This window comes from Tupaia chinensis, unplaced genomic scaffold, assembly GCF_000334495.1.
Source record: "Tupaia chinensis unplaced genomic scaffold, TupChi_1.0 Scaffold000486_1, whole genome shotgun sequence".
NCBI lineage: Eukaryota > Metazoa > Chordata > Mammalia > Scandentia > Tupaiidae > Tupaia > Tupaia belangeri.
The window spans coordinates 465,036-487,190 of record NW_006159998.1 but is presented as its reverse complement, the minus strand read 5'-3'; the positions used below and the strand labels follow the sequence as shown (position 1 = coordinate 487,190).

General features: G+C 35.6%; 1 protein-coding gene across 1 annotated transcript; it reads right to left on the bottom strand.

The window, feature by feature from the left end:
* Positions 1-11,497: 11,497 nt before the first annotated feature.
* On the bottom strand, positions 11,498-21,752 carry LOC102474284 (olfactory receptor 10AG1). Its single transcript, XM_006156283.1, has 2 exons — positions 21,618-21,752; positions 11,498-12,439 (listed from the first exon to the last, which is right to left on the bottom strand). Exons 1-2 carry the CDS (start codon positions 21,750-21,752, stop codon positions 11,498-11,500), a joined length of 1,077 nt encoding a protein of 358 aa, XP_006156345.1.
* Positions 21,753-22,155: the final 403 nt, after the last annotated feature.

Here is a 22,155-nt window from a genome sequence, read left to right as displayed (position 1 = left end):
CCTCAGGAGGAATGGCCACACCACAATCCTTTCTTCCCAATTCTCCTCTCAGAATTTTGGGGCATGCACACACATGTTCCTGGTGTGTTTTTCAAGTGAGGCCTTGGACTCGAACTATGGAATCAGACATCTGAGATCCAGCACCTTAACCATCATGGCACCTACTGGCCCAGTCTTCTGGTACTTCTGCAAATGATGTTTACACTTTTCTACACTTTTAAACTCATAGATTTTTAAAATTAATTTGTTCAGAAGTAACTATTACAAGTACAGTTATGAAAGAGATAGAATAATTCCAAGCAAATTACTTGGCGGGGGGGCATAATAAAACAGTTGACACAGGTGGGAACTTATTACAAAGAACATTAACCACATAGAAACTTTTCTTCTGGTATTGTGATTGCGATAATTCTACATGTGTATGTAACAGGTAATGAAATCTACTTATGCTTTGAAATCTCTAGATTCTGCGTAAGCCTAAATTGGGGAACAGCAGGGTTGGTTTATCCATCACACGTTTCATCACTCACCCAAAAAAAAAAAAAATGCATTATTCAATTTTTGGTTAGCCTGCATGTTAGAGAATCAAAGAATGCTACCATATAGGGATGTGAATATTTAGAAAATTATTAAGGTAATTTATTCTGTACTATTTCCAGTATATTTAAGCAAAATACCTTAACAGATTGGATTCTTTTTTTTAAGGAGTTATTTTATTTAAATTTATTTATTTATTTATTTATTTAAATTTGAACAGAGAGGGACAGAGAGATAGAGATAAAGAGAGAGAGAGAGAGAGAGAGAGAGAGAAGGAAAGTGAAAAAACAAAACACCAGGTCCAGGACTCGAACCATGGGTCTATCATGTGGGAATATATCACCCTCAACCACCATGCCACCTGCTGACCCTGAATTCTGTGTATAGTTTTTTATATAGAAATATATGAAGCAAATTACCCTTTTTATTTATGACACAAGATTACTCTATAGGCATAGAACACTGAAGAAAGAGTACTTAGCCCAGTGAATAATCAAGCATAAGATTTTAGGTTAGTATTTTCAAGAATCTAAAAGTAAGCTGGATTTGATTAGTTTATCAACTAATATAGAGATGGAAATGTTTCTCTGATAATTATGCAACAAGAATTAAATAATTTACAAGTAAATTCACCACATTATTTTCTGAGTAATACTTTTCTTAGTGCTGCAATCACCTCCTCTTTCTGAAGGGTGTGTATCATGGGATTAAACAATGGAGTAACAGTGGCATAGAGAAGGGAGAGCAGTTTGTCAGTTCCTGCAGAATGACTGGATTGTGGCCTAAAATAGGTAATAGTAGCAGAGACAAAGAGTAAAAGTACAACTTGCAGTTGGGAAGAACATGTGTAGAAGAAAATATTTCAGAAAATGATAAAATTGTCACCTAAAATATATTTGTTTTAATTCTGGAAACTGACCAAGACATACGGGAAATTGCACAGTACTTTTAAAAATGAAACTAGCCATGATAATATAAGTGGAATTCTATTGTTTTAGCATGAAACTGTTGCCATCATTCACATCAGCTCCATGAATTGTACAATCAGTGTGGAACTTGTCCAGAAAATTGGCAGCTCTGTTACTACTTTAAGTAGAGACTCATGCCCTGAAAAAGCAGAGCTTGGAAAAATGCCATTTCCAGGGATTTCCCCCCCAGTTATTGCAACTATAATAGCAAGTCATGAGGGAGGAGTACTACTACAACTATTGGAAGGAATCCATAAGATTTGAACAGAGCAACCAAGGATATGTCAGGGACTCTTAGGAACTGAGAAAGTAGAGTGGTTGTTGTAGAGCTTCTATTTAATCATAATAGTCTGAAAGTCTGGGTCCAAGTGCAGGACTGTACATAATCTTAGGAGACCGCAAGACTTTAGACACTGATTGAGATCTTGTAAATATAGATAGCAAAATTCAGCACAAAATTGTAGAACTCCTTAAAAAATTGAGTTAAGGTGAGAATTAAGTTTGTTGAAAATAAATAAATAAAGCAATCTATGTATTTTTTTTCCTGTAAGACACATTCGCCATGAACTTTCTGAAGAACCTCTCATATTTATCCAATCTTGCTCCTTAAATAAATTAATAGTCTTTAATTGAGAAAAGTATCTACTTATTACTCGTCATATTTACTTTTTTAAGTTGTTCTTACGTTACTTCTTTCTCATTTATGTAATTTACATGTTTTTTGATACTTAAATAGTTTAAGGTTTATACTGTTTTTAAGCAGGAGCTGAACATGCCTCTGCAATGGCAAGTCCTCTTTACAGAGGAAATAGTCACTTCTCCAGGGGGATATTGCTTTTCCCTTCTCACAATGACAAGAGAAATATCTAAATGTTCCAGCCTGCGATTAGCTTGCTTTGTTTTTCAAACAGTGCCTGAAACACCATATTTTCTGTAGTCTCTCTATGAAATATGATTTCATGCACATTTTACTTCCCAAATGCAACCAGAGTGCATAGATTTCTAGAAAAAGAATGGATCTTAAGAATTTTCCAATATCTAATTCAGACAAATGTTCAAATTATTTATTTATTAATATCTGACCAATCATATTTTATTTTCTATAATATTTCTGAATAGACCTTTTAACATCATCTGAACATGTTCTGCTTATTTTTTTTTTCATTTTTAAAAGGTTCTTTGCATTATAGAAGTAAATATTTTTAGATTTTGGTTAACTTCTGAACTTTTATCAAGACAAAAATCTGTTTCTCTTTACAGAAACTAAAGATTATTTAACCTAAATTGTGGTGATCTTAAAGACACCATGTTGTGTGCTTTTGATTTCCATTGCATTTTATCTAAATTGTGATCATTTAAAAATGCCATATTGTGTCCCTTTGATTTTCATTCTATTTTTTTGAGGTATGTATATGATTTACAATAGCTTTTATTTTTTCTCATTCTGTTGCAGTATACCATTACATAACCAATTTGCCTTGTGTATATGCATTCTTGTGGCTGTTAAAAGCTTTTCTCCTAAACCCTTCTTAATCACCCCTCCATGTAGACTCTGACATCCACAGTTGCCCTCTCATTTCCATGTGTTTGAATCTTTCAATTTCTGCCATAGACTGCAGACACTGCACACATTGCGTGGGAACATGCAGTATTAGTCTTTCATAGTCCAGCTTATTCCACTATGCATTAAAGCTTCTAGACTTGTCCACTTTACGTGGTCCTCACTATTCATTATGGCTTCTGTACAGTATTCCATGTGTATTTGTGCCACATTTTCTTTTCTTTACTTTCTCTCTTTTTTTTTAATTCTCCAGAGAGAACATGTGCTCATTGGTGAGAGTTAGACAGAGAGAGAAAGAGGAGAGGGAAAGTGAGAAGGCATCCCTCCATGGCGGACGGTCACACCATAATTGCTTCTCCTCTATTTCTCTCTCCTCTTGGTATTTTGGGTATGCACACACAGGCTACTAGCAGGTTTTTCATGCTGGTGGGTGCAGGACTCAAACTATGCAGTTGGCCATGTGGGATCTAGCTAACTTAACCACCAGACCACTAGGTGGCCTGCCACATTTTCTTAACCCAGTCATCAACTCGGGGACACTTACGTTTATTCCTTGTCTTAGCTATTATGAGTAATGCTGCAATAAACATGGATGGTTAAGTGTGCCTCAAACAGTAATTTTTCTGTCCTTTGGGTAAATACCCAAGAATAGAATTACTAAGTCATATGGTAGTTCTGTTCATAAATTTTTTGTTTTCCACAATGACTGTATTAATTTATATTCCCAGCAACAGAGCATGTGGGTTCTCTTTTCTCAACCTCCTTGCCAATAGTTGTTCTTTTTCTGTTTTTTCTTTTACTTTTTTTTTTATCATAGTCATTCTAACTGGGGTTAGGTGATACCTCATTTTGTTTTGATTTGCATTTTCTTTATGTTAAACAATTTTGTAATTTTTATATACTTTTTGGCTATTTCTATAGCTTCCTTTGATAACCCTCTATTCAGATTGATTGCCTATTTTTAATTGGATTATTATTATTACCATTATTTTTAGAGAGATTTTTCTATAGGGTGCATGCGTTTTCCAGGGAGACAGAGACCGAGAAAGAAAGCAAGAAATTACCTCCCAGGGGGATGGTCACACCAAAATCCCTACTCCTCCTTTTTCCTATTGAGATTTTGGTCATGCATGCACATTCAGCCAGCATGAGGTTCAAGCTTCCAGATCTAGGACTCAAATTGCTATGAGAATCCAGTGCCTATCTGCTGGCCCCATTATTATTATTGTTGTTGTTGTTTAATGCAGGTAAGCTGCTCAGACTGCCTGTATAGGCTAGTTATTAATCTCTTTTCTGAAATATAGTTTGCAAAAGTATTCTGCTATTCTAAAGATTGTTTCTTTACTCTTATTTTTGTTTCCTTTGTTGCACAGAAGCTGTTTAACTTGATGTAATTCCACTTGCCTATTTTTGATGTTTCCTGTACTTTAGGGTATTTTTGTTCATTTGTTCTGTTTTATTGTTTGTTTGTTTGTATTGCTTTTCCTATAGAGCATGTATGGTCACCAGGGAGAGATCAAAAGAGAGAAAGTGAGAAATCACCCTCCAGAAGGGATGGCCACACCACAATCTCTTCTCTAGTCTCATTTTGGGATTTTAAGCACACACACACACACATGCACCCGACATGATTCTCTTTTATTATTACTATTCTTATTATTATTTATACATTTAATCACCATACATCATTTAAATTGTAAAGAGACTTTACCCAGCATGATACACATCTCAGTCCAGTTGAGGATACTATACACATTTTCATCAACAGATTATAAACTATATCTGTGTCCCACAAATATTTTTTAACCTCTATTTTTTCCTCAAATTTTCTTTTCTGCACTCTTGCCCTCCCACTTGCTCCTTCCACTTTGTCTCTAGTGTCCATAACAATTTTTAATGATTTTATGTACTCCGGTATTTTGTCTCTACTATAAAGTACACACAATCTGTACATGTTAAGTGGACACATACGACGTCTCTCTTTCTAGCCTGACTTGCTTCAATCAGCAACAAATCTTCCATATTCTTCCACGTTATATCAAATTCCAAGGCCTTGTTTTTTTTTTTTTAATGGTTGAATAATATTCCATAGAGTATATGAGCCACACTTTTTAAATCCATTCATTCATTTGTGGACGTTTGGGTTGGTTCTATGGCTTAGCAACCATGAATAGTGGTACAAAAAATATAGCAGCGCAAGTGCTTTTCTGACTGAACATTCTCCTGTCCTTTGGGTAGATGCCCAGGAGTGGAATTGCTGGATCATATGGTGGTTCTATTTCAAGGTCTTTGAGGAACCTCCATATTGTTCTCCACAGTGATTGGACCAAGTGACCAGATCTGAGACTCAAACTGTGGTCCACCATATGGCAATCCAGTGCCTTAACCACCACTCCACCTGCTGGTCCCCTTTAGGGGTCTTTTTAAAGAAATCTTTGCCTACTCTCATGTTTTCAAGTGTTTCTTCTGTGTTTTCTACAAGTAGTTTATAGTTTGTGCCTTAACATTATAATTGTTAACCCATTTTGTGTTGATTTTTGTTAACAGTAAGAAAAAAGAGTTTAGTTTCATCTTTCTGCACTTGAGCATTCTGTTTTCCCAATTCCATTAGTCTAATAGAACCATCTTTCCACTGGATTGTATTATGTCCTTTGTCAAAAAATTAGGTGGCTGTATGCTTTAGGATTAATTTCTGGGTTCTCTATTCTGTTCCATTGGTCTTTATATCTCTTTTTGTACAATTGCTATGTTATTTTTATTATTACAGCATTGTAATATATTTTGAAATAGGGTGGTGAGATGCTTGCAACTTTACTCTTTTTGTACACTGGTGTCTTTGTCTTTTATTATTGTAGGCAAATTTTATGATTGCCATTTTTATTTCTGTGAATAATGGCACTGGTAATTTATAGGAGTTCATTGAATTTGTAAACTTATTTATGTAGCATGAAAATTTTAATTATACTGATTCTTATAACCCAAGAATGAAGAGTGTACTTCCATTTTAACTATTTTTTCAATTTTCTTTCAGTTTTTCATAGCTTAAAAGTTATATAGAGAACTTTCACCACTTCTGTTAGATTTGTTTCTAGACATTTATGTGGGTGTGTGTGTGCGTGTGTGTGTGTGTGTGTACTTGCTGTAAATGAAATTGCTTTATTTTATTCTGTCTCAGTCCATTTGTTGTTGTTGCATAAATATTGATTTTATATACTGCAACTTTACTAAAGTCATTGGTGACTTCTGGGAGGTATTTTTGTGGATTATTTTTTTTTTGATTTTCCATGTATACAATCATGCTTCTTGTAAGGAAGGACCATTTAGCTTCTTCCTTTCCTATTCCAATGCCTTTAATTTCACTGATTTGTCTGGTAGCATTGGCAAGGACTTCTAATACTATGCTGAAAAGGAGTGGCAATGGGGCTGGGAGGTGACGAGGTGGTTAAAGGAACTGGACTTCCATATTGACTGAGGTTCGAGTCCTGGATCTGGCAGCTTGCTTTCTCACTTTCTCTCTCTTTCTCTCTCTCACTGTCACTCTCTGGTCAAATTAAAATAAATTTTAAAAATTAAATAAAATTATTTATTATTTTTTATTATTATTCATACACTAAATCACTATACATCATTTAGATTGTGAAGAGACTTTACTTGGCATGATATATACTTCAGTCCAGCCCAGTTGACAGTTGAGACCACCATACACATCCCCGTCAACAGATGATAAACCTTATCTGTGTCCCACAAGTGTCTTATCTCTCCATTCCTCGCCCCCCCCCAATTTCCTACGCTCTTAACTTAGCTAATTCTTAAAAGAATAAAAGAAAAAAAAAAGTGGAGAAAGTAGGGAACCTGGTCTTGCTCCTGTTTGTCATCAATTTTTTTTTTTTTTTTTTTTTTTTTTTTTTGCCAGAGAGCACATACACTCACTAGAGAGAATGAGGGAAAGTGAAAAAGTGCTCCTTTTTTTAAAATTTCATTTTCTTTTATACATTCAATCACATTATTTAGCTTACAAAGTGAATATTTCAACGTGTGAACATTTCTCCCTAATCAATAGTTTATAAAACTATAAAATTATCTTCAACAGCTAATATCACATTTCTTTGTCCTATGAAAGCTTTGCCTCTCTATTTTTCTTCTGAATGCCTTCCTCAGACTCTACTCTTTCACAAACACTATATCTGGTATTTGCATTCATTTACTATGTTTCTGTATCCTTTAGTCAATCAGTTTCAGTCATAGAGTGGGAAAGTACTCTTTATAGAGAATGGTCACACCAGAATCACTTCTTTATTTCTCCCTTTTCTTGGAGTTTGGGGCATATACCTACATGTGTCCAGCCTGTGTTTCAAGCTGGCAGATCCACACTTTATTTGGTCATGTGGGATCTAGCTCACATAACCACCAGGCCATAGGCTGGCCCATCATTTTTTCAATTTTCAGTGGGAGAGTTTTATCTTTTCTCCATTTAATATGAGGTTAGCTATGAATTTCTCATAGATGGCTTTTATTGTGCTAAGAAATGAACAGTCTATAGCTATTTTGTTTAGAGTCTTAATTAAGAAAGGATTTATTTTATCATATACTTTTCTGCCTCAGTAGATATGCTCATATGGCTGTGATCTTTCCTTCTGTTAAATTGATGTATTATATTCATTATTTTATATATGTGAAACCATTCTTACATTCCTGAACTGAACTACTTGGTCATGGCATGTAATATTTTTGATAAGTTGTAGAATTTTATTTTCTAGCATTTTGTTGAAGATTTTTGCATCTATATTCATCAAGAATGATGGCTTGTAGTTTTCTTTTTTGTTGAGTTCTCAATTTTCAATCTCAAGATGATCTTGGCTTTTTAAAACGAGTTTAGAAAGGTTCTTCCATTTGGATTTTTACAAATTGTTTTAGGAAAATTGTTGCTAATTCTTCCTTAAAGGTTTTGTAGAGTTCAGCAATGAAGCCATTGAGATATGAGTTTTCCTTTGTTGGAAAACTTTATATTCAATCTTATGGTTTATTATTGGTATATTCAGTCTTTCTATTTCTTCCTGGTTTAATCTGTAAATATTGTCTGTATATAGAAATTTGTCCACCTCATCTAGGTTTCCAATTTGTTGGTGTATCATCACTCAGTATTCCCTAATCATCTATCTTAGTTCTTTGATATCTGTTGTAATAGCACCTTTTCAATCCTGATTTTATTTATCGGGGTCCTTTATTTATTTTTCTTAACCTATTTAATATTTTGTCATTTTGTAAAAAACTAGTTTTTTTTAATTTATATTTTGTATTGTTCTTTCATTATTGATTTCTTTTGTTCCTGCTGTATTATTATAATCTATTTTCTTCTATTATTTTTGGGAATTTTGTTTTGTATTGTTTTTGGATTTCAAGTTCCTTGAGTTGCTTCATTGGTTATTTATTTGTTATCTTTTCTTTTTTTTTCTTTGAAGACTAATTGCTATAAACTTTCTTTTTAGGACTTAATTATACGAAAGACCATAATATGGTTATGGGAAGGCAATGTGGATGAGGTACGAGGCATGTTTTTGTAATTATTTGTTTCAATAAATTTCTGAATTTCATGCTAATTTCTTCAGTAATTTCAAAGTCCTTCAGAAGAAGATTGTTTAATTTCCATTTATTTGTATATTTTTTAAAGCTTTTTCTGTTTTTCATTTAAAGTTAGATTTTCTATGCTTTTACTGATCTCTCTTTCTCGATTGTCCATTATGTGAATATTTACTCACCTAATGATATCTAGAGAGTGATGTATGTTGTTTATTTATTTATTTTAATTATTTTATGCTATTTTTTTGTTACAGGGTGCATATCTTCACGAAATGAGAGAGAGAGAGAGAGAGAAAGAGAGAGAGAGAGAGAGGAAGTGAGAAATCACTATCACAATCCTAAGGGGATGGTCACACCATAGTCCCTTTTCCTCCATTGTCCTCTCAGGATTGTTGGCCATGATATTCAAGTCACTGGGTTCAGTACTCAAATCTCACAGTCAGCCATGTGGAATCTAGCATCTCAACCACCAGTCCACCTGCTGGAGCATGTTGTTTAATTTTTAATGGTTATTTTTTTCTTTGTTTTAGGTACCTAAAAATCCCTCTTAAAAAATATATTTATAAAAATGATTTTATAATACTTGAAAAAATAAAGCAAATGGTTGTTCTAGTTACAAAGTACACTATCAGATTGATGCTATGTAGTAGCAGACAATATACCTGTCTACCATAGTGAATAACTGTAACACATCTTTATAATTTCCTTCCCACATAATATTACACCTCAATAATTTGTTATTTTGTTTTTTATCAGGGGTTCACAGTTGGAGTTTAAAAGTAAAAAGAAAAAAAAGGCTATTAAAAAACTATTAAAGAGTTAAATGATCTATTTCTGAAAAATTATTTGTTTAATTTTAATCTTATTTTTTTATTTGACCAAAGAGAGGGGGAGAGAGAGAGAGAGAGGAGAGAGAGAGAGAAAGTGAAAAAGAGCAAACTTCTAGTTCTGGGATTCAAGCTGTGGTCAGTCACATGGTGAAATTTTGACATACTCTGCTTCCTTACTTTCCTTGACAATGTCAGTTCAAAGGTTTATAATTTCAAGCAGATAAGGGAAAAGCATAAAAATCAGGCATATTACTGTAAATGCAACTACAGAGACTTTGGGTAATTCTGCATATGGCATTCATACTTTCTTTTTTCTTTTCTTTCTTTTTCTTTCTTCTTCCTTTCTTTCTTCTTCTTTCTTTCTTCTTTACTTTCTTCTTCCTTTCTTACTTTTTGTTCTCCTCCTCCCCCTCCTCCTCTTCTTCCTCCTTTTCTTCTTCCTCTTGCTCCTTTTCCATCTCAGAATTTTTAGCATTGGGTCTGGGACTGGAACCATGCAGTTCGCCATGTGGGATCCAGTTTCCTTAGCCACCATGCTACTGGCAGGTCCTTTTAGTTATTCATTTTTTAATTGCCAGAGGGCGTATGTGCTCACCAAAGAGAGACAGAGAGAGAGAGAGAGAAAGCACCCCCTGAGGTACGGTCATGCCACAATCACTTCTCCTTCATTTCTGCATCCTGTCAAGATCTTGGGCATTCTTTTTAAGCATCTGAGGCTAGGATGCAAACCGAGGTCAGCCATGTAGGATTCTCTTTATTAACCACTAAGTAACAGGGCTAACCCTTTCTTCCACTTTTAAAATTGCAGATATTTTCTCTTAAAATTCTGAGTTTGTCTATGAATAGCTATTTGAAGTAAAGTTATAGAAGTTAAACAATATAAAATAAAATGGTTGAGACAGTGGGACGGTATCACAATAAGACAAAATCCTGTGAAAACATTTCTTTGGGTATTATGATTGCAATAATTCTACATGTGTGCATAATAGGTTAGTTAGTTATACTTTTACTACCTACTTATGTTCTAACATTTCTAGATGTAGCCAAGGAACTAGATTAGAATATAGTGATATTAATTTATCCATTCATATACTTAATGGCCAAGTCAGTAAATATTCATTATTAAACTATTCTTGGTAGCATATGTTATGTGGTAGAGAATCGTGGGAAAATGCTGTCAAAGAGAGGTGTGTAGATTTACAAAGTTAAGGTAATTTATCTTGCATACTTTCTTTATTTGTAAGCAAAATACTTAGCAGATTGAATTCTGTGTATAGTTTTAAATGCACAATATATGACACATATTACTATATTTTAATGAGGCAAAATTATTTTACTAGCATGGAACATGTTGGAGAGAGTGTTTTCTGATTTGTATATACCCAAGCATAAGAGATGGTGGGATAATTTTGTTGTTGTTGTTGCTTTTCCTTTTTTTTAAACTACTTTAAATTATTATTTGTTTAATATTATTTATTACTATCATTTTAATTTGATATAGAGACAGAGACAGAGAGAACAAGAGAGAGAGGCAAAATAAAACAGCAAGCTGCCAAGTCTGGGAATTGAACTGCAGTTGGCCAATGGGAGTTCAGTGCCTCAAAATTATTCATTTATGGCTCCTTAAAATAATTCTTTATGGTAGATCATGTGCAAGTGTGTGTGCATGTGTGATGTGTGTGCATGTGTGTGTGAAAGAGAGAGAGAGAGAACCATCCTTCATAGGGCTTGGACACACCACAACCACCTTTCCTTAGTCCTTCAGCCCACTGAGCTCTTGGGCTTGCATGCACATACTGGGTGTGTTTTCAGGCTACCAGTCCATGGACTTAAACTGCAGTGAGCATGCTGCAGTTTATCTCTGCAATCTGGTATGCTACTGACTGAACCCAGAGGCTAGGTCAAGGGGAGTATTCATAAGTATGAGAGAGTACATCATGAGAACTTGATCATTTTCTCAGGGGAAGACTTCTCTGATAACTATGCAATAAGAAGTTAAGTAATTTACAATTAAATCCATCACACTATTTTATGAGCAATAACTTTCTTAGCGCTGCAATCACATCCTTGTTCCTAAGGGTGTATATCAAGGGATTAAACATCGGAGTCACAATGGTGTAGAAAAGAGATAGTAGTTTGTCAACCCCCGCAGAATGACTAGATTTTGGTCGTAGGTAAGTAATGGTAGCAGAGCCAAAGAATAAAAGCACAACCAGGAGGTGAGAAGAACATGTGGTGAAGGCTTTAGCCCTTCCTTTGGCTGTAGGAAGCTTCAGAATGGTAGAAATAATTTTGCTGTAAGAGGCAAGTATCAACAAAAAAGGGACTGCAACAAATACCATAGCCACTAAATAGACGGACATCTCATTCAGAGATGTGTCCCCACAAGCTAGCTTGATCATGGGGGGTACATCACAGAAGAAGTGGTTGATTTTGTTAGCATTACAGAAATTCAGAGAGAATATTTGACATGTTTGTCCTATCTGTACTGGGATTCCACTTATCCAAGAACCAATTGCCATCTGGATACACGCCTTTTGGTTCATGATGAGAGGATAGTGCAGCGGGTTACAGATGGCTACATAGCGGTCATAGGCCATCACTGCCAGCAGGAAACATTCCACAGCTCCCAGAATAAGGAAGAAGCACATCTGGGCAGCACAGCTCAGCAGAGAAATGCTTCTATCCTGAGTCCACAGGTTCACCAGAATCCTAGGGAGAGTGACTGAAACATAGCAGATCTCCAGGAAGGAAAAGTTTGCCAAGAAAAAATACATGGGTTTCTGCAGTGCAGGGTCGAGCCTTGTTATTACTATTATGAGGCTATTTCCCATTAAGATAATCATGTAGATGAGAGAGAATACCCAAATTAGTAATCCTTGGAGGTTCGGAAGGTCAGAGAATCCCAGGAGTATGAACTGCACCACTGAAGAAACATTGTCTTCTGCTTGTATCTCTCCATGTATCTGCAGCAATTATTTAATAGAATTACAAGTTAATTCCATTTCCAGGGGTTTCCTTTTCTTGCATATACATCAGGGAGGGTACTCCTTTATTTCTGCTAAGTATTATTTTCTTTGAGAGTTTTTTGCTATAGGGTGCATGTGCTCACCAGAGAGAGAGAGAGAGAGAAATCACCACTTCCCAAGGGGGATGACTATGACACAATCCCTTCTCCGTTTTGCTCTCAGGAATTTGAGCACACATGCACTTGTGTCTGGTATGAGCTGCAAGCCACTGGGTCTGGAACTCGAACTGCAGTCCACTATGTGGGAGTCCAGCACCATAGCCTTTACATCCCCTGCTCGTCCCTCTATTAAGTATTTAATATTGCTCATTTCTGATAAATATTATTTACATTTTGCTATTCATCTGAGCATTCCAAACTCATAATTTGAATTTACGTTCAGTTATAGCAGTGACTTTCTTCTTTCAGTTGACATTTTATTCTCACTTCTGAAAGTCTGTTTTCTATTATCATTAATTCAATATAAATGTTATTGCAAAAGTAGGGATTTCTAATACATCTAACTCATTCTTACATGTAAATTTTTTTCCTTTCTTTTTAGGTTTTTTGTCTTGGGTATGTGCACTCACCAGAGAGAGAGAGAGAGAGGGAAAATGAGAAATCATTCACCTGAGGAATGGCCATGCCACAGTACCTTCTTCTTCATTCTCCTCTCAGGATTCTGGACACTCACACACACATTCCCAGCATGATTTTCAAGCCTCCTGGTCAGGGACTCAAACCATGAATGACCATGTGGGAGTCCAATACCTTAACCATCACATCACCTATCGGTCTATCAATTTGCTTAATTTTAATTTTTAAAAGTGATTTTTTTCCTGTGATATTTCCATTGTTTTATGAAACCTTGCCATAAAAAAATAATACACTGAACTTCAAGCATTATTGGATGCGATTTTTAATCTTTATAATTATATTTGTAGTTCAGTGCATGGTTTAAGAAATCAGCAGTCACATTTGTTATTCATGTTTTTACTAAGAATAATAGAATTCTTAAAGTTTTTCTATCTAGGAAAGCTCCATGAGTAAAATGCAGGCTCACATAGCATCTATGGTAAGGAAAGGAATTCTTTCTCAGGATCAGCAGTTAGCGTAATGTCTATGTCACTGGACTCCCATGTAGTTGACTGTGGTTCGCGTCTCACACCTGGTGGCATAAAACTCACTCTAGGCGCATGTGCATGTATGCCCAAGATCTCCAGAGGAGAATGGAGGAGAAGGGAATACGGTATGGCCATCCCCCCCTGGGGAGTGATTTCTCACTTTCTGTCTCTGTCTCTCTGTGTCTGTCTTGTGAGTACATGCACCCTATAGCAAAGCCTTCTCCACAAAAAATGGAAAAGAATTCTTTCTAGATTGGACCCTTTATGATTCTTATTGTATAAAAGTGATAGCAACCAAAACTTATCTGTGAGATTTTCTTACATTGTACATGCCCCCACTACCTGCTGGGATTTACTATATTCTTACATAAGTTGAATTAAGTCAAATTGCTTACTCTAGAATGGCACCCAAGGTGTGAATATGGAATTCTAGGCAAAATGCAACCTCAGCTCTCTCCAAGATTAAACTTGCTTTCGGAATGTATGTGCACTCTTATGTGTGCAGGAGTGCATCATTTCAGAAGTTATACTATTTTTTATTCTCTTACTAAAGTAGCATATCAGCTTATAATGTTTAATAGATGGTAAGTAACTCTCACATTATATATTAACTCATTTGAAAGCCAAATTAGTTTCATTGCAAAGAGAGATTAAACACTTATAAACATACAAGGGTATACAAAAAAGTCAAGGAAAATGAATGTTATAAAAAAACACATGGATTTAAAAATGTTTTGCATTAAAGTAAACTCAAACATTAATTTCATCTTTCCACATACTTTGCTTAAGAGATATTTTTGCTGTAGAGTGCATGCACTTGCCAGAGATTCAGAGAGACAGAAAGTGAGAAATCATTATCCAGGAGGTATGACCAAACAGCAATTCCTTTTTCTCCACTCTCCTCTCAGGATTTTGGGCAAGGACACACAGTTGTACAGCATGATTTTAAGTCACCGGGCCCAGGTTGAACTGTGTGGTGTACAGTGATGTAACCACTATGCCACCTGCTGATCCCTCTACAAACTTTTTGAAGTTTCTTTATACTCTAAAATAAGATATGAGCTTAAAAAAATGTAAATGTAAATAGTACAGAAACAAGAACGAATACAAATTCGGTCATCCTGAGGATATCCTTTGAGCAAAGGGAAGCTAAATAATTCATTTTGTCAGTTATAGTATTCTAGAATAAATATTAAAATACTCAAAGTTTTTAAGCATTCTTCTATAATTATACAATTTTCCCAATGACGATTTGAGTGTAGGAATTGGGAAAATGTTGTTAATGAGTCTCTAAGATGGTCAGAAATTTGTAGCTAATGAAGGACAATCTAGGGCTCAATACATGGGCAGAGATGAAAATCGACGAATGCATGACCACAACTTCAAAGCCAAGCGTGTATCATGCACCCACATTGCCTTCAGAAACCACCATCCCCTTGTCTCTATCACATCTGTTTTTGCAAACTCTGCTCATCCTTAGATAACTTCTCTAAGTTGATTCTCACTGTCCCGAAGAGAGTGGTACACTAGAAAGAAAACTGACTGAAAATAAGTTTCCAAAAAGCAACTACTGTAATAAAGTCAATATAGGGCTTACAATCAAGAATGCAGGGCTCTGTAACTACTGAAATCTTTTTTTGAGGGGATATCATCTTTTATCTGTAAAATATAACAACAATTTAGTGACTAGTTAGTGAAATGTTGAATATAAAACTTTTGTAAAGTAGAAATATTGAAATTATTTATATTTTATCCATATTATTCCTATATTTTAATGACAGTACTTTCAAAAATATTCCTCAAATCCTGTGTAACATAACAGCTAGTTTTTCTGACTTCTAGGAAACATTAAACCTTCTATTTATATAGCTTAGAAAGGACATTTCTAGATAATTTAGCTAAATATAGCCACTCTTGCTTTCATTAAAATAGTTCATGCTTATTTCTCTGAATTTCCACACAGAATTAATGTTTTTTTTTCATTTTCCTATGTGTTATAAATGCAGCTTCTATCATTTCAATGTACATGGTATTTACCTACAAACCAAGTTTATCAAGTCAAACAGAAGATTGGAAATAAAAATCAGAAACTGGTGATACAATTAGGGAAGAAAACATACTAATTTTACCCTAGCATTTTTAGTTTCATTTATCATAAAATTTAACCCTTAATGAACGAGGAAGCTACTTGATATTATGAAGTTGCAAACTCATTTAAATAATGTCCACTCATTACCTTGCTCCATAATTATAGTTTAGTAGATGTAAAATACTTATGTTTGAATACATGCTCAACATAATGTAATCAGTTAATGTATGTTAGCATTTAAGGTGGCAATGATGATGATAAAGATAATCTTGAAACTAGCAGCTGTTATGTTCAAAATGTTTCACTTTTCTTTCTCATTTCACCTTATAATACCAAAAATTAGAAAACTGCCAAGGCTATCTGAGTCAGAATTTTTAAATTTTAAACAGAAAATAGCAACAAAAAGAATGTCTTTATAAAATGTTTGTGATTGAGTCTTTTTGCTGGTGCTAGAAATATAGACACATGCAAAATAAATTTAATATTGAACAAAAGTAGTTTATGTTTCTCTGTTTGTATTAAGCTTAAATAAAATGCTTACCTTCATTGATTGAGTTAAAAGACAGAAGGAAATTCAGAAAGAAGTTTTTACTTTTAAATTTATTTTTTAATTAATTTACTGTTACCTGAAACAGAGGCTAACTGAAATACATTCTTCTCTCAGAACAAACAGTTCTCTTTATGTAGGAAACACTGTGTACCTTGGGGATCAACACACTTCCACATCACTTTCAAATTTAAATAAGTCATTCTGGGGCCAAAAGATGGTGAGGAGTTTATGGCATCTCAATTACACACTAGCAACTTTGGGTTCTGTGACACTGGATATACACAAATACTGTTTATAATTCTTGCTTTAAAAAACATTTAAAATATTCTCCTTTATTTAAAAGAGAAAATGAAATCTATAGCCAAAGTCATGATGCATTTTGCATCGAAAACATGAAAAAGATAGTCATGACTTACCTGACAACCTAATGTGTATAAATAGATAGATAGATAGACAGAGATATTCTTTATAATTTTCTATGTAATTTTTTTGTAAATTTTAATCAGTCTGTGATGTTAACCCCTTTCATCTAGAGAGGCTTTGTTTAGTATTTCCCATAAACACGTCTACTAGCTCTCATTATTATCTGCAAAGGTCCTTATTTTTAATTAATTTCTTTTTGTTTGTTTTTGTTTACTTGTTTTTTGTTTGTTTTCTGTCAGGCACAGTCAGTCACTGGGCAGAGAGAGAGAGTGAGAATCACCTCCTATAGGGATGACCACCTTGCAATTCCTGTTCAATCTCCTCTTGGGAATTTTTGGGCATGTATGTACATGCCAACATGACTTTCAAGCTGCCAGTCCAGCACTTGTGTAGTCAGACATTTGGGATCCAGCCACCTTAAACTTCATGCCATCTGCTGGTCCATTGAATTAATTTTTGAAGGATACTTTTGATAGATATAAAACTCTTATTTGACAGTTTCCTTTTTCTTTTACTATATGTTGAATATTAATCCTACTTCCTCCCATTCTCCATTATTTCTCATGAAGTCAGTTGTTAAATTTACTGTGTAACCCTTATTCATAATCAATACCTTATATTTTCAAAGTTATTGTATTTGTCTTAGGCTTCCAACAACTAACAGTAATGTGTCTACATAGGGATCTCTTTAATTAATCTCTTTAATGAGTATAGAAGAGTGGTTTATATTAAATATGAAATATTCTATATTTTTTAAAGATAGTTTGCTCCCTTCTTTTCTCCTCTTTTCTGGACTCTCAATGTGTGTATATTGCTGAGCTTGAAGGTTTGTTTGTTCATTATTTTTTATTTTTCTTTCTATAGGATATGTGTGCTCTCCAGAGAGATAAAGAGAGAGAAAGTAAGAAATCACCCTCACAGAGGAGATGACCACACTGAAATTCCTTCTTCTCTACTCTTCGCTCAAGATTTTGGGTACACACACACACACATACACACACACACACACACACACCATGATTTTCATGATTTTCAAGCCACTGGATCCAGGACTTGAATAGCACAGTTGACCATCTGGGATCCAGCCACCTTAACATTCATGCCACCTGATGGTCCAGGCTTAAAATTTTTGTTTTCTCTTTTTAGAACTATTTCTTTTATTTTCTATATTGGTGATTATTATTATTTAATTTGACCATAAAGAAACAGATATGAGAGAGAGAGAGAGAGAGAGAGAGAGAGAGAGAGATCGTGAGGGAGGAGAAAGAGAGAATGAATGTGAGAACGCAAGCTACTGGGTCCAGGACTGAAACCATTGTTGGCCATGTGGGAGTCCAACACCTTAGCCACCATGTCACCTGCTGACTCCAGCTTAAAGATGTTTAACATGTCTCTAAGAATTTGTTTTCTGGTGGGACCAGCAGTTAGCATAATGGCTATGTTGCTGAACTCCCATGTAGCCAATTGCAGTTCAAGTCCCAGACCTGGTGGCTTAAACTCACGCCAGGCACATGTGCATGCATGCCCAAGATCCTGAGAAGATAATGGAGGAGAAGGGATTGCGGCATCGCCATCCCCTCTGGGGAATGATTTCTTGCTTTCTGTCTCTCGCTGTCTTTTTGGTGAGCACATGTGCCATATAGCAAAAAATAAATAATAAATAAATAAAAAACCTCTCCAACAAAAAAAAAAAAGAGAGAAAATAATTTGTTTTCTGGTAGTTTTTACAATATTTTATTTCAGTTCTTGAGATTACATTATCTCTATCATTTTCCATTTTGTATTTTTTCTACGGCCAGCTCAAATTTGCTGTGCTCTAGTAAATTTATGTGGTTTTATCTCCAGTAGTTCCATTTGATTCATTTAAAAATAGTTTCTAGGACTGCAGGTAGTATGGTGGTTAAGGTCCTGGACTCCCACAGGGCCAACTGCGGTTTGAATCCCAGATCTGGTGACTTGTTTTCTCACTTTCTCTCTCTCTCTCTCTTTCATCTCGTGGGTGAGTGTACATGCTCTGTAGCAAATATTTTTTAAAAGACTAATAAATGAAATTAAATAAATTTTTATTTTTTAGAGAAATTTTTGCTGTAGGGTCTATGTACTCTCTGGAGACACTGGGAGAGAGACAGAGAGAGAGAAAGTGAGAAATCACCCCCAAGAAGGCATGGCCACTTCAAAAATCTCTTCTTCTTCATTCTCCTTTTGGAATTTTGGCATGCATGCAGACGCACCTGGCATAAAATTTAAGCTTCCTGGTCTAGGACTTGAACTACTGTTCACAATGTGGGAGTCACGTGCCACAATCACTGCACTACTTGCTGCCTCTAAATAATTCTTTAAAAAAGTAGTATCTATAGAGGGACGAACAGTTGGCATAGTAGTTAAGGTGCTGTACAGGATGACCTCATTACCAGTCCCAGATGCAGTGGCTTAAAAATCATGCTAGATGTATGTGCACATGTGCCCAAAATTCCAAGCGAGAACAGAGAAGAAGGGATTGCAACATGGCCATTCCTTCTCTTTCTCTCTTCCTCTCTCTCTCTCTCTTCCTCTCTCTCTCTCTCTTTAGCACACACATCCTAAGGCAAAATCCTAAAAAGAGAAAAGAAATTGTTTTCATATCTTTATTAATATTTTCTACTTGGTAAGTCATTCTCAATATTGTTTCTTTCAATTCTTTAATCCAGAGTTTCTTTGGTTCTTTGAAAATAATCACAATAATATTTGTGAATTCTGTAATATGTCAATTATTTAGATACAGTTACTATTATCTGTGATTAGTTTTTGACGGTGTTAGTTTATGTTGATTTTGTTTTCTTATTATAGGTCACACTTGACTGCTCTTATTCGCCTATCTTATACATTTTGGTTAAAACTATACATTTTGTGGATTGGGTGTGTTTTTTTTTTTTTTTGAGGAGATTTTCACTATAGGGCGTGTGCGCTCGCTCGCCAAACAGACAGAAACATAGAAACAGAAAGCAAGAAATCACCCCCCAGGGGGGATGGTCACACTGCAATCCCTTTTCCTCCATTCTCCTCTCGGGATCTTGGGCACGCACGCACACGTGCCCGGTGTGAGTTTTAAGCCACTGGGTCTGGGATGCGAACCGCAGTCGACTACGTGGGAGTCCAGCGACATAGCCATTACACTAACTGATGGTTCCCTGGATTGGGTGTTGATGCAACAGTAAAACACAACACACTTGGACTGGCGAGTGATGTGGTGAAGAGTGGTGGACTCCAACATGGCTGACCATGGTTCAAATTCCAGATATGGTAGCTTGTTTTCTCGCTTTCTCTTTCTCTCTCTCTGTCTCTCTGTGGTTAAATTGAAAAATAATAATAATAGATGAATAAATAAATCTTAAAAAAATACTCTTTGAAGATGACCTACTTGTAAAGGTCCTGGATGAACATTTAGAGGCCATCCTGAGCACATTGCTATGTGTGCTTATACACAAGCCTATGATCCAGGCTGGCTAAGACTGGGAGTGGAGCATGGTGTGAAGACTGTGATAGGGATGCCCTTCTTTTTCACAAAGGAAATAGATGAATAGACATTTAAAAAGCATTTAAATAAAAAATTTAAAACCTCCCACATAGATCTAGCTGCAGTGGTATAGGCAAGAGTGTGATGCTTTACAGTACTGGAAGACACATGGCCAAGTACAGGTCTGAATTCTGAACTGACTTCAACTACATACAGTGCACATAGTGCGCAAGACCTAACTGGCTGGAGGGCTGAGAGAAGGGGATCTGCACTTGATGAGACCTTGTCAACAGTGACCGTGTTTCTCTGTCTCTAGCTCTCATTACATTAATAAACAGAAAAAAATGAAATGAAAATTTATTTGCTGACTTGCAGCACAGTGGTTAAGTGTGGTACATCAGAAACTAGATTCTACATGGTTGACTATAGTTCACATTCCACCCTGGGCAGCTTGAATAGCATGTTGGGTATCTGTGTATGCATGCCCGAAATCTTGATGGGATAGAGAAATTAAAGGGGAAAAAAAAAAGGATTTTGGTGTGACCATGCTCCTCTGTGGGTGTGCATTCTCTCTCTCCCTGCTGAATGTATGAACTCTCTGGAAATTAATAATAATAATAATTTAAAAACAAATGAATAAATAAAATTTCCAGACAAAGAGGACCAGGTCAATATCTTTTCATTGTTGAATACTGCCGAATGTATATTTTTTTAAATAAGTAGCTCTGTTTTTTCACAAATATTTACACAAAATAGGAAAAGAAAGGGACCAACAGTTAGCGTAACGGCTATGTTGTTGGACTCCTAAGTAGTCAACCGCGGTTCGAGTCCTAGACCTGGTGGCTTAAACTCATGCCGGGCACATGTGCGTGAGTGCCCAAGATCCCGAGAGGAGAATGGAGGAGAAGGGATTGCAGCGTGGCCATCCCCCCTGGGGGGTGATTTCTCGCTTTCTATCTCTCTGCCTGTCTGGCGAGCGCACACGCCTTATAGCAAAAACTTCTTCAAAAAAAAGAAAAAAGAAAAAGAGTAACAAAGTTTAAGTCATTTTGTGAGTACAGTTTTATTTTCTATTTCAAATAGACATTTAACATGAAGCACTATGAAGCAATGTTGTTCATGAATGTAAAGACAACACACATATAAAAGAGATTATTCAAAAATGATTGAATGGAATTCATTACACCTTTCAGTTAATATTACAAAATCAAAGTATTACACTATTTTAATGGAAGTAAGGGGGAAAAAAATGTGATCACCTCACAAGATTTAAAAAAACCCTCTTAACCAAATATAACACCTATTTATGATTTAAACAATAAACCAATTAGGGAAGTGTTTTTTCTTTCTCTAAATTGAATAGAGATATATGGGGTTGGGAAGAGATGGGAAGCACTGATGTCATGTTGCTTTTTGGTGGAGTTTAGTGGATGCTCAGAGAGCTAGTATTAGACTTACAAAACCCAGAACAGCACTCACAAAAGCCTTCTTTCTTAGACTTTGTAACGTGTGAAGAGCCCTCAAGAAGTGTTTCCCTCCTTCTTGGAGTGTCCTGAGCTGAGTTGAGTCAAAGCTGAGTCTTGACAAGGCCATCAGGGTTGAGCAGTGGAACCAAAGTCCCATGGGCATGGCTAGCTACATAGGCAGTACAGGGCAGAGCAGTGTAGGAGAGGGCAGAGCAGCACTACCTGACCAGGCGCCCCTTGCTCTTAAAGTGGCTGCAGACAATAATGACTCATTGCCAAAACCAAGCTGTTGCACATGCACATGTGTATTATATTCAATGGCATAAAACAAGAAAGTCATCATTAAATAACAAGCATAGAATCACTGTACACACAATAATGCAAATTGTTTACCCTGTGGCCTCCAAACATGCTAATAAGGAGATTAAGGAGCCAGATTAAATCATCCTGATGCCACTTGCAATACAGGATGAAGGGAACTTTGTCAACTCAAATAAAAGGAAATTATAAATTACTATAGCTTGCATCAA

Bases quoted from the DNA above. Each gene is read 5' to 3' on its own strand.
- LOC102474284 (XM_006156283.1), bottom strand. From the start codon at position 21,752: ATGGCCTTGTCAAGACTCAGCTTTGACTCAACTCAGCTCAGGACACTC. The intron at 12,440-21,617 runs GTAAGTCTAATA...TAATTGCTGCAG, and splicing joins TGAGTGCTGTTCTGGGTTTT to ATACATGGAGAGATACAAGC.